At 42.6% G+C, this 17,194-nt stretch overlaps 1 protein-coding gene across 2 annotated transcripts in view; it reads right to left on the reverse strand.

Annotated features, from left to right (window-relative positions):
* Nucleotides 1-17,194, reverse strand: part of Kctd19 (potassium channel tetramerization domain containing 19) — a 32,111-nt gene that overhangs the window by 13,973 nt on the left and 944 nt on the right. For both annotated transcript variants that reach the window (XM_087594156.1, NM_001305199.1), the window contains exon 2: nt 13,016-13,312. In XM_087594156.1, coding sequence (XP_087450282.1) covers nt 13,016-13,312 — 297 coding nt within the window. The remainder of the gene's footprint in view (nt 1-13,015; nt 13,313-17,194) is intronic.

Genomic DNA, 17,194 nt, shown 5'->3' on the forward strand with positions numbered 1-17,194 from the left:
AAGTGACCAGTAGTATGACTGTGGAGTGGAGCACACCAACTGAGTGAGGCTGGATCCCAGGGCAGAGGGTGGATCTTCATTCCACCCTTACCCCAGGACCCATTCTCCTACAGTCCTGCCGAGACTATGAAATTAAACTATGAAACCAAAATGGTTTGACTGCACCCTAGAAGATAGTATTTTCCTAATGAACTGTTGGACACAATCGGACAAGCGATCCTTTATAGACCATACACATGATCAGCTTTCTCCTTTAAGAACCTCGTTGTGATCAGAAAGCCTCCAATTCGAAAAAACCAACCAACCAACCACACACACAAAACCCCCAAAACCCAACACAAAAACACTGCATCAGGTTGTTAGCTACCCAGGTGAAGCCCTTGTGAGTTTGCTCTTGGGATCTCAAGTAACGAGAAGAGCCCTCTGGTGGCTATAGTAGGAACTGGCCCTCTCATAACTAAGGTCTCAAAGGGAGGCAGTCCAGCCAGAGTGGGACAATTATCTCCGTGTTGGGTGGCTAGAGAGCCTGAGGAAGGACTGAGCATTGTCAGGGCTATGGGGAGTTTTTCTCTGCAGCACCACAAGGAAGAAGACTGCATGTGTGGAATATTGGGAGCCTTAAGAAGTACTCGCTGTGCTTTGCTAGGTTCCTGCTTAGACTCTTAGAGTTCTTGGCTTGGGGAAAAAGAAAGATGTGGAAGGACTGGGGAGATGGCTCATTAGCACACTTGCTGCACAAGCATCAGAACCTCTCTAGAGGCCACATTAAAGGTACGACAGTGCATATCTGTAGTCCCAGTACCCGGAAGGTAGGTAGACACAGATCCCTAGGGCTTGCTAGCCATCAAATTCAACTGAGTTGCCAAGCTCCCCTCACACTCCAAAAGATGGAGAATAATGGAGGACATCTGGTCATTGGTCTGTGTATCCACTGGCAACACACACACATGTGCACACATGTCCACTCTTGCAAACACACAAAGCACACATATGGACATGGAAACCAACAGTTTGTATATTATAAGGCAAGATCTACCATCAGTTTCAAATTTATGGATCCCCAGGAACCCTGGGACTATTTTCACAGCATTAAAAAAGGACCTTCTTGGTTTAGGTATGGACACAGCTTTAGCTTCTGTGTCAAACTGTTAGCTCTTTGGAGGAGACAAATCAGTCAGAGAAAGGTTTCTGTGAGAGCAAATACTTGTCCTTGGGCAAAGAAGATGAACAGTGAGGTGCCAGGATGGTGAGTAGGTGCTCAGAATGAAGTGTGCATTGCAAATAGGAAAGCATATTTGAGTCAAGATGAAGGATGACAACTTGACAGCATTTGGGCTGAGAAGTGGGACAAAGGAAAGGAGGTGGTGACTGTGTCTAGGAAGGGCAGGAGAGGGCAAGGTATATATTCAGACACACCTCTGCCTTGAGCATGACATTGTTTGAGGTTGAAGGAAAGAAGTGGTGGATTGAGAACAGTAAACAAGAGCCCAGGAGCAGAGAACCATGCAAGCTGCCCAAGGTATTTTGTTGGTTCTACTGGTTAATTAAAATCCCTGAAAGATGTTTTGTTTGGTTTTATGTCAACTTGACGTGTACTAGAGTCATTTGGGAGAAGGAACCTCAATAGAGAAAATGCCCCCACCAGATTGGTCTTTGGGCAAGCCTCTGGGGCATTTTCTGGATTGATGATTGATGTGGGAGGGTCCAGCTCACTGTGGATGGTACTAATCCTGAGTTGTATTAGGAAGCAAACTGAAAAATGTGGTGGCACACACCTTTAATCCCAGTAGTTGGGAGGCAGAGGCAGGTGGATCTCTGAATTCAAGGCCAACCTGCTCTACACAGTGAGTTTCAGGACAGCCAGGGCTACACAGAGAAACCCTGTCTCAAAGAATAATAAAAAAAATTATGTATACATCTGTGTACCATGTACATACCTGGTTGCCATAGAGACCAGAAGGCAGCATTGGATACTAGCACTCAAACCCACGTCTTTGTGTGTGTGTGTGTGTGTGTGTGTGTGTGTGTGTGTGTGTGTGTGTGTGTGAAGTTCAAGAAGCCCATGTCTTTAAAACAACCAATGCTCTTCATTATTGAGCCAACTCTAGAGCCCAGAGAATCCAACCTCTTAACTACAGTTATCTGCACATTTCTCTCTACAGCTTCTGAGTTAGTCAGGCTTGTTCTCCTCATCATCACACAACATCTCCAAATCTCAGGTTTCTCAAGTCCAACAAAAAAGACAACAAAATCTGGGAGGTGCTCTGAGGATTATAGCCCAAAATATGTCCACTGCCTTCTTCTCGGTGGTCACAGCCCAAACTTCCTTTTCAGTTTCGTCTTTCAATGTTCTGTTTTCAATCCAATGTCAATGACACTAAATTTCACAAAACTCTCAAAGCACAAAGCACACTGCCTCAGCATATTTGTTTGTTTGGTTGGTTGTTTTTGAGACAGAATTTCTTTGTGTAGCCCTAGCTGTCCTGGAACTCACTCTGCAAACCAGGCTGACCTTGAATTCAGAGATCTGCCTGCCTCTGCTTCCTGAGTGCTGGGATTAAAGGCATGCACCACTATTGTCTGACTCCTCAGCATCTTTTTAAATGCATGCACGCACCTGTTCACAAGTGTGTGTGTGTGTGTGTGTGTGTGTGTGTGTGTGTGTGTGTGTGTGTGTGTGAGAGAGAGAGAGAGAGAGCATGTGTATGGACACACACACACACACACACACACACACACACACACACACACACACACACACCAAAGCATCATCCTCAGGAACATCATCTATCAAGAGCTCTGGAGCTCACCAATTAGGTAGCTTGTCTGGCTGGTGAGTCACAAAGAGCCTCCTATCTTCAGCCACACACATTTTGAGACTATTAGTCTATGCCATCATGCGTGACATTTTTATGTGGGTCAAATTCAAAGACAAGCACTTTACCGCTGTACTACCTTCCCCCACCCTCCCTCAACTTTATGTATGTTGTTCCCTCTGCCCAGAAAATTCCTCTTCCCATTTCTCAAGCTTTGACCCGCTGCCTCTCCTAGGCAGACCTAGTCATTCTTGCTTCCTCTTTGTTGCCACAAATGCACACACACTTCTCTCTGCAGGCTTCTAGATTGAATCCAGGCCAATTCTTTCCTCTGTCCTCAGGTGCCTGACAGGGCTAGGTGCATGCAGCCTGTCTTCTAGTCTAGATCTGAATAGAGAGGAAGTACTTGGAATTATGTGAAAGACTGCATGAATGAAACTGGGGAGATGGAGGGATGAGTCTTCTGGGAAGAAGGCAAAACACACTCTCACAACTGAGGAAGATGCAGAGCACCCAAAACTATATAGGCAAAGCCAGCACAAGCGCACACAGCTCACAGCTCAGGGACAATGGAGATAATGACTCCAACCTGCAACCTGAGAGGCAGAAGACATAATGAGAAGGGACAGAGAGAGAACAGCTGGAAGAAAGGGCTCAGTGAGAGTTGGAGTGTTCGTGGACAGAAAGACAAATCACACAACAGAAAAAAGAATGTGAAACAGGGAAGTCCTGGAGAAAGACAAGAGCATCTAAATCCATTCTAAGATACTGCTCACTAGTCACAAGAGCTTGAATTTGCCACCTGCAGACAAAGCAAACACAGGAAAGATTGTCCTCCTGGAGCAAAGGTAAAATGATGTATTGCTATAGCAAACACGTGAAAGGACGCTTGATGAAGGAGTATAACTATGATCCCACAGACAGTGGGAGACAAGCACTGAGCTTTGGTTTGGTTTGCTGTGCCTCACTACTCTTCACTAACTGCACACACGCACTGGTTCACCTTACATAGCATTGTTGAGCTCAGCTTGTGGTAAAAGTGCCATTGAGAGAAACTCAAGAACTGCTCTCGGGGGTCCCTGCAGCTGCTTGCTGCTTCCTCAGCCTCAGGCCAGTCGACAAGCCTGGCAGTTTCTTCAGGATTGAACTACAGCTGCTGGTTCATGCCTCATGTCTGCCTGCCTAGAAGACTGGTCTGCAGCTGCTGAGTGAATTTGGTGTTTGCTACAGGACTGAATGGCTGCCAAAGAAAATAGAGCTCACCCCCAAAGAACTATTACTGAGCAGGTCCACTTCCCCATATCCTAATAACTTTCCTCTTCCACTGCCTCTGCTGGGTGGTGGGCTACAGAAGATGTTGAACCCCTATTAAAAGTAGGTTGCAAAAAGTGTATGCCTACAGTATATAATGTAGTTGGTCTGTCCAACTAGCTTGAAAGGAAATATACTAGTGGGGGAGAGGATGAACCATTTTCTAGAAATGAAACCTCTGTGTTCTAGGGTTTCAATTAAACTCTGTGCAACCCCACTTTCCACCAAGAATTGAAACCGTTAGCAAAACTTTAAAAAGAGAAGAAATCAGGCAAATAAAATCTACAAAGATTGCAACCCCAGCCAGTGAGGCCATGCTATGTGCTAACTAAAGGGCTCAAGCTAGTACCTAGGCTCTGGAGCTTCAACAAGGTTGTTTCCTGAATTCTCTCAGTGAGCCCTTGCTCTCTGATATCTAGAAACAAAACCTCTGCTCACGAGAAGGCAAAGGATGCTTTCAGAAACCACAGGAGCCCTCCAACTTCCTTACCTCCTTGCTTGTTTATGCCTTTTTTCTAATAGCATAACCTCCCAGAGACCCCAAGGACTTCACTTGTTCTCTGCTAGAAATGGGACACACTGGTGCATTTTAAAGAATGCATGAGGGGGGTGGAGGATGGCTCAGTGGTTAAGAACACTGACTGCTCTTCCAGAGGTCCTAAGTTCAATTCCTAGCAACCACATGGTGGCTCGCAACCATCTGTAATGAGATCTGGTACCCTCTTCTGGTGTGTCTGAAGACAGCTGTAGTGTACTCACATACATAAATAAAATAAAAATAGATAAATAAATAAACAAATAAAATAATGCATGAATAACAAACTCTCCAGGGAGCCTACTTCCAGGGAGCTTCTTGCTTTACTGACTCTAGTCACCAACTTCAGGACTACTTTCATCTACTTGGATATTACTTTTTGGAATTTTTCTCTTTATATGTTATGACATAAGTTATTATAGGGGGTGGGAGGTGTCTTCTTTTCCTTCCACAAAGTCTTGCTGTGTAGCCCAGGGTGTCCTTGAATTTTCTATTTCCAGCCTCAGCCTCCTGAGTTCTGGAATTACAGACATGTTCCACAGTGCCTGGAAAATGAGAAATACAGTGAACTTGCAAGGCTAACTGCTACTCTTAAGGACAATCGATGTTGCTTTGGGCCTAGATAGTAGTGAAGGCAATGGAAATCTGACAGTGCAGGGGCATGGGTGCTGCTAAAAGATGGCTGACAAGGCACCCTGCTGGCAGAGCAGTTGGACGTAAGGGGATTTTTTGGAGATGCCTATGTGCTTATGGAGCATTGGGGGAGCATAATGGTAAAGGAGCTTAGGGTGCTGGCAAGTCCCTGACTGCTATGTAAAGATGCTGATGTTAAAAGGAGCAAGGCTATTAGACCAAAAGGACATGCAACAAAAGCAGCCAAACAAGGTTCAGTTCTCAATATTTCAAACTTGTCTCTCTACTGCTGGTTCTGCTGCTGGTGGGTCCAGTCTTCATCTCCCAGCAGATGGTAATAAATACCTCTAGCTGCCAAATACTTGGAAAACCATTGGAAATGCAAACACAAAAATATAAACTGGAAAAGGAGAAAGGCATATTAAAAATAAAAACATGATTCCAACAGAATATGCAGCATTATAAAAGCAGAGCAACAATAACTTTGTCTGGAAACGTCAGGCTAGGCTGTGGGCTACATTTATAACAAGATTTAAAAGGTGAATATTCCAAGAAGAAAGAAATGAATGCAGGGGGCACAGAAAGTAAACATAGGGGATACTTAGGGGTATGATTGCATATTTGTACATGGATACGCACACATACACACACAAATTTGTGATATGAGCCAGGACCCTTGAAGCCATTTCAAGTGTTTTACACTTGAGTTGTCCACAAGCCACATTGTTGGAAGGATTATCTGCGATGTTTCTTTCTAACATCACAAAGTGATCTGTCTCACATCATAAGTGTGAGACAGCCACTGGCCTATTTTATTAAATGCATCATTTGTGTGATCAGCATAAAACCCCCCTGCTCCCTTGAGCACAAACAATGTAGGCATATTTGGATTCCTTACTGGCAGCAGATTGCTGACAAATGGAGCAACTTATGTTCCAAACTTCAAAGTTCCCATAAGAAGGTGAAATAGGAAAAATTGGGCCGTGGTGTAGATTAGCGGTAGAATATGTGTTAGCATGAGGGAGGCCCTATGTTTAAGCTTCAGTGGGTGTCAAGGGGCATGTAAAAGCAAGCCAATAGTCTGCATAGACATTAAACTCTTGTGAGTGACCCTGAAGAGAAACTTCGAGTTCTCTAGTAGCAGCTGTGACTCCTGATCAGTCTGATGGTTAGTGGAAGGCTCCAGGTAGGTTATGTTTAAGAGGGCTTCTCAAATTCCACATGACGTTTTAGGAAGCCTGGAGATGCTGATATATGGATGGTGATGACTCCTTTACATTTCTCCTATGAATAATATATAACATTCCACAACTTTCAGGTTCAAGGATTTACATATCAGCTTGATGACTCCTGGATTATATTTCTGGTCCCAACTGCTCCCATGAATTCCAGATCTGTCTACTCAGTGTCTCCTCAACTCTCCACTTGGATGTTACTGCCCAGTCACCGTTTCCCTGCTGGACATGCTTCCGTCTTAACTTGTGACCCCTAAAGGTTCACATCTCTCAGAATTCACCATGTACCTGGTTTCCCAGGGTAGAGACATAAGAAGCTGTCCATTCTTTCACATCCTGCATCCCATTCATTAGCAAATTCATCAAGACGTACCCAGGACTTAAATGGTTTCTGTGACCACTCAAGACCTCATCCTTCCATCTGGATGAGTGGTTCTCAACCTGTGAGTCACAACCCCTTGGTGTGTGTTGGGGAGTTGAACAGCCTTTCACAGGGGTTGCCTAAGACCATCTGAAAACACAGATATTTACAACTTATAGCAAAAATTACAGTTATCAAGTAACAGCAAAAATGTTATGATTGGGGGCCCACCTCAACAAGGGTTGCAGTGCTAGGAAGGTTGAGAACCACTGATCTGAGGCTGCTGGAGCTTCCCACATGATCTTCCTGCTTCTTCCTTTGCCTCTATTGAATCTAGGCCAGGAGTAAACACATTTTCCCCTGTGAGAAGCCAGATACTAAATATTTTAGGCTTTGCTAGCCATATGGTCACTGTCAGTTCAAATACTCAGCTCTTTTGGTAGTTCAAAAAAGCCATAAGCAAAATACAAACAGAGGAGCATGGCTGTATTCGAAACTTTACCAGTAACACTGAAATTTGACCTTTTTTTCAATCTCAAAAAAGTAAAAACATTCTTAGCTTATGGGATACCCACACACACTGGAGTGGACTGGGTTTTGCCCATGACCTATATAGTTTGTAGACTCAGATAATACTGTCAAGGCAGTAGCCCTGATTTTTTTCCTTCCAACTTTATCTTAAAGATCTATTTACTTTGTTTTTAGATGTATATGTGTGTTCCTGCTTGAGTTTATGTGCATGATGTGCAAGCAGAAATGAGTAGAGGCCAGAAGAGTGTCATATGTCTGTGAAATGGAGTTACAGGTGGTTGAGAGCAATTGTATGGGTGCTGGGAACTGAACCTAGGTCCTCTCAAGAACTTAGTAAGCATTACCGATCCATTTCTCCAGCTCCAACAACTTTATTTTTACATACACTTTAAGAAAACTAGAGAGCAAACCCAGGGCCTTGTACATTTTAGGTAAGCATTCTAATACTAAGCTATAGCCCTAGCTTTATCTCTAATCCCAATATAGTCTTGCTGAGGTACCCCAGTTTGGACTTGAACTTGAGATCATCCTGTGTAGGTTGATGTCTATATGTAGGTGAGGGCTGGCACAAGTTAGGACAAGGCCATGACTGGACAGAAAAAAATAAGGCGGGGGCAAAGCTTTTGTAAGAGGAAGGAGGAGAATCACGATGGAGATGAGAAAGATGACCCAGGTCTGGGTGGTCTTAAATTGCCAAGGTAACTGGAATGGAATTTCTATAGGCAAATTTATTTTATCTAGGTTTATATCCTTATCAATTGGTTGTGAGTTTATTGTGTGGATGTATGGTGTATTGAGAATTTAACATATAAATCTGATTGATAAATTACAGTTTATTGAGTCCTGATTTCACTGGGTTGTTGGGAGTGTGAGCAGAGTCCGTGGCAGGGAGCTGGGATAGGCCAGCCCATGCTGGACTTCTAGAGCCCTGATTTTACCGGGTAGCTGGACAGAAAGTTTGAAGCTAGCAGAGAACGGCAGGGAGAGATACTAATTAGAGATAAATTATGGTTAGTTCCATCTGGCCCAACAGGTGCTAGAACTAACTCTAGGGACCAGTGTGGCAAGGTGCCACGCTGGAACAGCTCGTAGACTGCCTGGATCAGAGAGTACTTGGCAGCATGGAGCTGCTGAGATAAGGATACCCCGCAGTGCCATGCGGCCCCATGGGTGCCGGCGCTAACTCGGGATAAAAGGTTTAGTCAGTTTTTTTTATATTTACCACAACAATACTGTTCAGGTTCTCAGACAGCTGGGATTACGCCTGCACCACCTGGCCCAGTTAAAGCATAGCGGTTTAACCAGTGTAGTCACTGGGTTTGGGTATATTTGCCCAGCTGTGCAACCATTACCACTGTCTACTCTGGGTACCAGAAAGAAACCTTGCACTCCAGATCACCATTGCCTACTGTTATCCAGCCCATCCATTCTCTAACCCATAACCCAGTTCCTGGGCAGTCACTAAATCAACCAGTCTCTCTCTCTCTCTCTCTCTCTCTCTCTCTCTCTCTCTCTCTCTCTCTCTCTCTCTCCCCTATGAATTTCTCTAATTCTCTCAATTTCTAGAGGAGAAAGTGTTTATTTTAGTTCATAGTACCAAATTACAGTACATCATTGTGGGGAAGTCACAATGCCAAGAGCTCAAGATATCTGGGCACATGGGACCCATAATCAAGAAGCAAAGAGGGGGGTTGGGGATTTAGCTCAGTGGTAGAGCGCTTGCCTAGGAAGCGCAAGGCCTGGGTTCGGTCCCCAGCTCCGAAAAAAAGAACCAAAAAAAAAAAAAAAAAAAAAAAAAAAGGAAGAAGAAGAAGCAAAGAGGGGGCCAGGTAGTGGTGGCACACAGCTTCAATCTCAGCACTCTGGAGGCAGAGGTGGCTCAGATGGCTAGGGCTACACAAAGAAACCCTGTCTTGAAAACAAAAACAAAACAAACAAGAGAGAATTAATGTACGCATTCTTTTTATTCTCTTGAGATTTCATTTTGTGGCCAAGACTACCCTTGAACTCACAACAATTCTTCTGTCTTACCTTCCAAGTGCTCAGATTATAGGTACAAGCTACCACATCCAGAAACTGCAGAAAAGCAATCATAAAATATATGGCCCCTTTATGTAGGTGGAATCAGGGTTGGGGATATGACTCAGTCTCACAGGACTTCCCTAACATCCATGAAAACCTGTGTTTAACCCTAAGTATCGAAGAACGGGAAGTTGTAGGGCTTCCCACCTCATTTTTTTTAAAGATTTATTTATTTATTATATATAAGTACACTGTCACTGTCTTCTGACACACCAAAAGAGGTCATCGGATCCCATTACAGATGGTTATGAGCCACCATGTGGTTGCCGGGATTTGAACTCAGGACCTCTGGAAGAGCAGTCGGTGCTCTTAACCTCTGAGCCATCTCTCCAGTCCCCCACCTCATTTCTTTATCTCTAGAATCTGGCATGTGGTTGGTTGTCAATACACTAGTGATCTAATTAGTTAGAAACTTCAAGTGTACCTTTTTTTTAATGTATGTATTCATTTTATGTATATGAGTACACTGTAGCTGTCTTCAGACACACCAGAAGAGGGCATCAGATTCCATTACAGATGGTTGTGAGCCCCCATGTGGTTGCTGGGAATTGAACTCAGGACCTCTGGAAGCAGTCAGTGCTCTTAACCAGTGAGCCATCTCTCCCGCCCTTTTAGAGGTGAAAGGTCCAGGTTAGGGATGTAGAAGGACAGGTAACTGGAGTGGGACTGGGATTAGGGTAGGTGTGTGTAAATCACCATGAGCTAAGGCACTGTCTTCTAGAAGCTTCATGGGGTCTTGCTGTGTAGCCAAGCTGGCCTTGAGCTTAGCTCAGCTTCCCAGGTACTGGGATTATAGGTGTGCACCACCATATCCAGCTTTCCATGCTGCCTTTCAACAAAGCCTGCCACATTACAGACCATCCTGACCAATGTATGCTACCTTTTGACTGAATCCCATCCCATTAGCAGGCACCCAGTTCTATTTTTATTGCTAGGTGCTAATTCTGAAGAACTGTAGTAAGGAGCACTAACAATATGAAACGGTTCAGATATGTGCTATTCAATATGGTGTCATTGGGACTAGATGCCTTGCTAGGCTATTCTAAATCTGAGCTGTGCTAAATGTAAAAAAAAGAAAGAATCAGTTATTGAAAACTTGGTATAAAACAAAAGTATCCCATTTAAATTTTTTGAAAATATTGTGTTAAATAAAGCACAAAATTGGTTTCACTCATTTCTTTACATTTTTTGAAATTTGGCTACTACAAAATTTAAATAATGCTGGTGAAAGGAGGTGTTATTGCATGTACCTGTAACACTAAGTGACTTTGTAGACTGAGGCAGCCAGGAGGATCAGTGGAATCCAGAAGTCCAGAGTCAGCTGAGGCAACACAGTGAGACCCCATCTCTTACATTACATGTGATTACATATATCATCCACATCCATGGCTCACAATTTATTTCATTGTTTGTTGTCAACCATTCTTTGTTGTCCCTAAAGTGCACGGGAATAAAACTGGAACCCAGAATGCTCGCATTAAGTCATAGTTAAATGTTTGAAGTGGGCCTGCTTAAGAAGAGTCTTCAGACTAAGAATTGACAAAATTCAATTTCTCCAAGCTCTCCGTGTTCATTAAGGCAAATGCCCGAGTAGCTGGATGGGCCTTTGCGCGAGGAGAGTGGGGACTTGCTGAGGCGGCGTTGGTTCCCAGCTGTATTTACTCTCTGCTTCAATGAATAAATACCACTTAGGCTGGGCCAGCCCAAATGTTGATTTCTTTGAAAACACCATTTCCAAAGCACTTGTTTCACAGGCTGTTTTAGGGAGGCAGAGCTACAAAATTCTGCAAACTCTGCTACTCACACATCTTGGGATTTTGGAATCAGACCAACTCATTGGCTTCTGAGTTGTTGCCTCCTCCTTTGAAGTTGATCCTCAGATGTGTTTGGTTTGGTTTGGTTTAGGAAGTGAGGACTGTGAAGGGGTTAAAGGGCTTAATAAACTGTTGTATGAGAAGCTTGTATTCTTCTAAATTATCCTGTAAAACATTGCCTTGATCTCTTTGATTGTCTGCAATGAACAAGTTAGTCCCTATCCACACAAAAAGGTGACTTGGCATAGAGCCAAGAGCAAGCCTAACATGCCAAGCCATTTAAATAGTTTTGAAGCCACTTACGAGCAATTCTAATATGTTACTCCTAAAGAAGTTAATAAGACTTAGATTCAAGTAGAAAGTCTGTAAAAAAATTCAGAGAGCTACAACTTGCACTGCACTGTGCTAGGGTTCTTAGATTCCTAAATATATAATACCTTCAGAGAAAACATTGGATTATTTACCAAAAATCATCCATAAGCACATATATTACAAAATAAATGGTCTCTTTTCTCCTGACCCAGATACAGACACAAAGTCAATTTTCTTCCAAGAGGTACTGGGGAGGCATAATCAGTGATGTACTGTGACTGATGGACTAGCTCCTATGAATATGGAATAATTAACACCTTGTCCAGACAGTGGGATTGATACAGAACATGCCCAGATTTCCTTCCCAGTCATAATATTTAGTTTTTCCAGATTAAAAAAAAATCATTGTTGAAAAACTACCAAATAAACTATGTAAGCACAGTCACCACAAAAATGACTTTTGTCATTGGAGAAAACTTAAAGCTAATGCTTTCATTTTCTGTCATACTTTGATGCTTTATAAGTAAAAGTATTTAAAGCTCTTAAAACAAGAAAGGAAGATGCAGCCAGGTGGCCCCAGCACTCTGGAGACACAGACAGGCAGATCTCTGAGTCTAAGGCAGCCTCGTCTACAGAGCAAGTTCCAGGACAGCCAGGGCTACACAGAGAAACTCTGTCTCAAAAAACCAAAAAGCAAAACAAAATAACAACAAAACCCAAAACGGGTGGGTTAACACACCTTTAATCCCAGCATGTGGGAAGCAGAAGCAGGCAAATCTCTGTGACAAGTGGCTTAGTGGCAGAGTATTTGCGTAGCATGCAAAAAGCCTTGGTTTTGTCCCCAAAAAAGAAAAAAAAAGTAGCATTTTAAAAATACAATTTGAAAGAGACAAAGATTCCCTGGATGTTAAATCCTATCTCAGGTCCCTGGTGGCTGTGATGTAAGGAAAGCAGAATCAGGATGAAAGTCTCTGTGAAGAAGGTGCAAGTAGGAGCTGGTTATGGTGGCATTTGTCCTACAGGGGCTGGAAGATCATAAATTCAAGGTGGTCCCTGGTTACATGGTAAGACCTTGTCTCAAAGCCATTGTGCAGTTCCAGTATACTGTGCATTGAAATCGTTACCTCAGAGCTGGCTGTGGTAGCATACCTTTAACCCCAGCACTTGAGAGGCAGAGGCAGGCTGATCTCTGTGAGTTTGGGGCCAGTCCGGTCTACAGAGTTCTAGGACAGCCAGGGAGATTACACAAAGAAATCTTGTCTTAAAAAACAAAATAAAACAAGAAAACAACCATACAAAAGGGTTACCTCAGAACCCAACATAGAAAAGAAGCTCACGTTTAGTGATGCTACTGATCATCGCTCTTGGAAGAAAGCACATCTTACCTGAAGCAACGGCATCAGCTGCAAACCCAGTGCTTGCTCATAGAGCAAGTTCAGTTCTGCACAGCTGGAGAAGGAGAGCTTGGAGGTGTAGAGGTAATAGTGCACATGCCGGAATGTGGAACCGTCTCTGTCAATGAATAGCCGCTGACTTTCCGAAGAGGTCAAGGCCAAGGCCTCTTTCCACAACAGCGAGTCTGGGAATTGAGCAAGTTTGCTTCTGGGAACTGAGAAATGCCAGCCCCCGACATTGAAGTGAAACAAATCCTCTGCTGACTCATGGGGCATGCCAGGCTCCTCCTAAAGGGAAAATGAGGCAAGAGGTATGTAATAACAAGATATTGAAAGCACCCTAACAAGAAGTATTAAGCTACATTTGCTGACAACATAGTAATATATATACAACATCCTAGGGAAATCACATACACACACACACACACACACACACACACACACACACACACACACACACTGTTATGAGCCCAAGATTGAAGAATAGTTTTTAAAGACCAATTATATTTTACACATTAAGTTTAAAAGGCCATGGCCACATGCATCTGTAATGCCAGCACTTCAAGGTAGAGGCAGAAGGATCACTACAAGTCTGAGACCAGGATGGACTACATACTGAATCTAAGGCCAGAGATGGTTACATAGTGAGACCCTGTCTTAAAAGGCTGGACTAATGGATAAAAATAAAATGCCTTTTGTGAAACATGAGGACCTGAGTTTGGGTGCTGAACGGCGAACTCAGATCCTTGCTCTTGTACAACAAGCATTTCACTGATGAACCCTTTCCTTAATTCCTTATTGAAAGAAACTTTTTTTTTTATTAACTTGAATATTTCTTATTTACATTTCGAATGTTACTCCCTTTCCCGGTTTCCGGGCCAACATCCCCCGGACCCCTCCCCCTGAAAGAAACTTTTAAATTACTCAGATAAATGGGGAAATAGGTTAATTTGAGATATTTAATATGAAGATCATAATACTCAAGTAAAGCATGTTGGTCCACAATTATAACCCTACAATTCTGGAGGCTAAGGCAGGAAGATCGCTAGTTCTTGGCCATCCTGAGCTACATAGACCCTGTCTAAAAATATGGCAATATTTTCCAGACTAACAAATTAACACAATGCTAATGAAATTTCCAGCTGCCTTAGAAAGGACCCAGGATGACTACAACAATATTTGGAAAGAAAAATAAATTTAGAATCCATATTTCCAATATTGAAAACTTACTACCCACCAAGATGAATTAAAACTGTACTATTTGCATAAAGACATATAAGTACACAGTATGACAAGCTAGAAATAAATTTTAACGTTTGGTTGAATTTGCCCATCAACTGGTGAATGAATAAACAAATTAGAATATAACCATATATTGAAACTATTTTGGTAGGTTGTTTGTTTGAGACAGGGTCTCATATTGGAACCCTGACTGGCATGAAACTCACTATGTAGACTAGGCTGGCCTTGAACTCACAGAGATACACTTGTCTCTGCCTTCCAAGTGCTACCATTAAAGACAGGTGTATTCCCAGGCCTGGTTCATGAAGTGTTAATAAAAAGGACTGAAGGACTGATACCTGTCACAATATGGATTGACCTTGAAACATTACACTAAGAGGAACAAAGCAAGCAATGTGAAGAAAAGGCAAATTTACACAGACAAGGATTTTTTTTTTTTTTTGGTTCTTTTTTTTTTTTTCGGAGCTGGGGACCGAACCCACACAGACAAAGATTAATGGTTATTTAGGGCTGGGAGACCAAGCATGGATATAGGTTTCCTTAAAGGAAGATAAAAACATTCTACAATCGGTTGTGGTGGTGGTTGCACAATTCTAAAAACATAAGATTATTGGATTATACTTATTAAAATGATAAGTCATCCATGCACGGTGATGTATGCCTTTAATCCCAGCTCTCAGGAGGCAGAAGCAGGTGATTTCTTCTTATCTTTTACTTTTGTGAATTCTGGGCTAGCCAGGGCTACATATGAGAGCCTATTTTAAAACAAACAAACTCAAAATATTAAATCATGTGTATAGGGCTATTTTAAAAATCCATCTGTTACTTGTGTCTAGTGTATGTGCCAGCATGACTTTATGCACACTATCTGAGTGCAGGCAGGCTCATTGAGGCCACAAGAGGCTACCAGATCCCCATATGAGTGGTGGGAACCAAACCTTGCTCTTCTGCAAGAGCAGTAAGCATTCTTAATTACTGACCCTGGTGTGTGTGTGTGTGTGTGTGTGTGTGTGTGTGTGTGTGTGTGTGTGTGTGTGTGAAATTAAGGAGCAAAAATAAATGAAAATGAACATAGAACTACAATATGATTCAATTATACTTCTCACTAATACCACTCATATATACCTTGTATTAGTTATTTTTCTCAGTGCTGTGACAATATTTGTAAAAAGCAATTTAAGGAGTCAAGATGGCTGTGGCAAGCTTGGTGACCTGAGTTTAATCCTTGGGATCCATTCAAATTGTTTGGTTGGTTGGTCGGTTGGTTGGTTGGCTGATTTTTTTTTTTTTTTTTTGAGCTGGGAACCGAACCCAGGGCCTTGCGCTTGCTAGGCAAGTGCTCTACCACTAAGCTAAATCCCCAACCCCGATTGGTTGATTTTAAGACAGATTTTCTCTGTGTAGCCCTTGCTGTCCTGGAACTTGCTCTGTAGACAAGACTAGCCTCAAACCAGAAACCAGATCCACCTGTTTCTGCCTCCTGAGTGCTGGGACTAAAGGTGTTCACCACCACACTTGGCTTCCCATGTCAAATTGGAAGAAAAGAATCAGTTGTCCTCTGATTTCTAGATAAGTGCCATGGCACATGTGCCCAGCACTCACACACAAACATCACACAATAATAAAATCGTAGTAGTAGTAGTAGCAGTAGTAGTAGTAGCAGCAGCAGCAGCAGCAGCAGCAGCAGCAGCAGCAGTAGTAGTAGTAGTAGTAACTTCAGAGAAGGATTTGTTTTGGCTTCTAGTTTAAAAGCACACAGTCCAGCATGGTACAGAAAGCGTGACAGAATTCATGGGAGTAGGAGCATGAAACTAGGATTCCTACATCTGGGAAGACCAGAAAGCAAAGAGCAGAAGCATGCTGAAGCTCCTTCCCTCCTTTCCACTCAGGTACCATAGACCATGAGATGGTGCTGGGGCATTTGGTTAAATTTCTCTGGAAATATTCTCACAAACATTTCTAGAAGAGTATCTTCTAGACAATTCCAACTCTGGTCAGGTTGACAATGAAAATTAACCACTACACACCTAAAGAATTCTAAATAGAATGCCATAGATTTATTTGCATACCTATGTTATTACTGAATTATCCACAATAGCCAAGATATGGAACCAACTCAGAGGCCCATCAACAGATAGATTTTTTAAAAGAAGTGGTAGATATACACAATGAAAATTTATGCAGCTGTAAAGAATGAAATTCCGACATTTGCTGGGAAATGGATGGATACTGGAGATTAACAAGCTAGACTCATATTTTCTTTAATACATGGAATATAGATTTCTACATATGAACATATTAGATGAAAGGAGAGAGGGGTTAATGAAGTGGAAGAGCCCCAAAGACAGGGGGAGCGAGAAAGAGTAGCAGAATATAGGGGCATAAGAGCAGAGGATAGGACGACTTAAGGGGACAATGGTTCAGCAGAACAAAGAGGAATGCTGTATGTATTTGAAAATGTCACAGTGAATCCCTTGAGTTGGTATGCTAACTAAAAAAGAAAAAACTCAAAATTGTCTAAGAATGGCGGCGGTGGGAACAAGATGGTTAAAGTGTGAGGTGGTTGTTCAAGAAAGGAAACGCCTCCTCTTCCATCAAAAACCTGCATCTCTGCAGCAAAACAGACCCTTGTAACAAACAAGAGGGGCATTTCTTCTAGAGTAAGCCCTGTCTAAATTTCTGAAACAAAAAGGAACAACTAGACATGCCACTTTAAGACTAGAAGAGCTCTAGGTAGACAAGAAGAGAAAGAATACAGATTATGAAATGGATTAATGGCTCAGCGGCGAAACTGGAAAAGCTGATCCAATGATGTCATTTTGAGCCCTAGGCCTTCTAAATGTGACTTAGGTTGGGCTCCATAAACAGAGTAACTAAGGGTCTCACCTATACCAAAGAACACAGATATACAAAGATTTGATTTTTGTT

Source organism: Rattus norvegicus, chromosome 19 (genome assembly GCF_021556685.1).
Source record: "Rattus norvegicus strain SHRSP/BbbUtx chromosome 19, alternate assembly SHRSP_T2T, whole genome shotgun sequence".
NCBI classification, from domain to species: domain Eukaryota; kingdom Metazoa; phylum Chordata; class Mammalia; order Rodentia; family Muridae; genus Rattus; species Rattus norvegicus.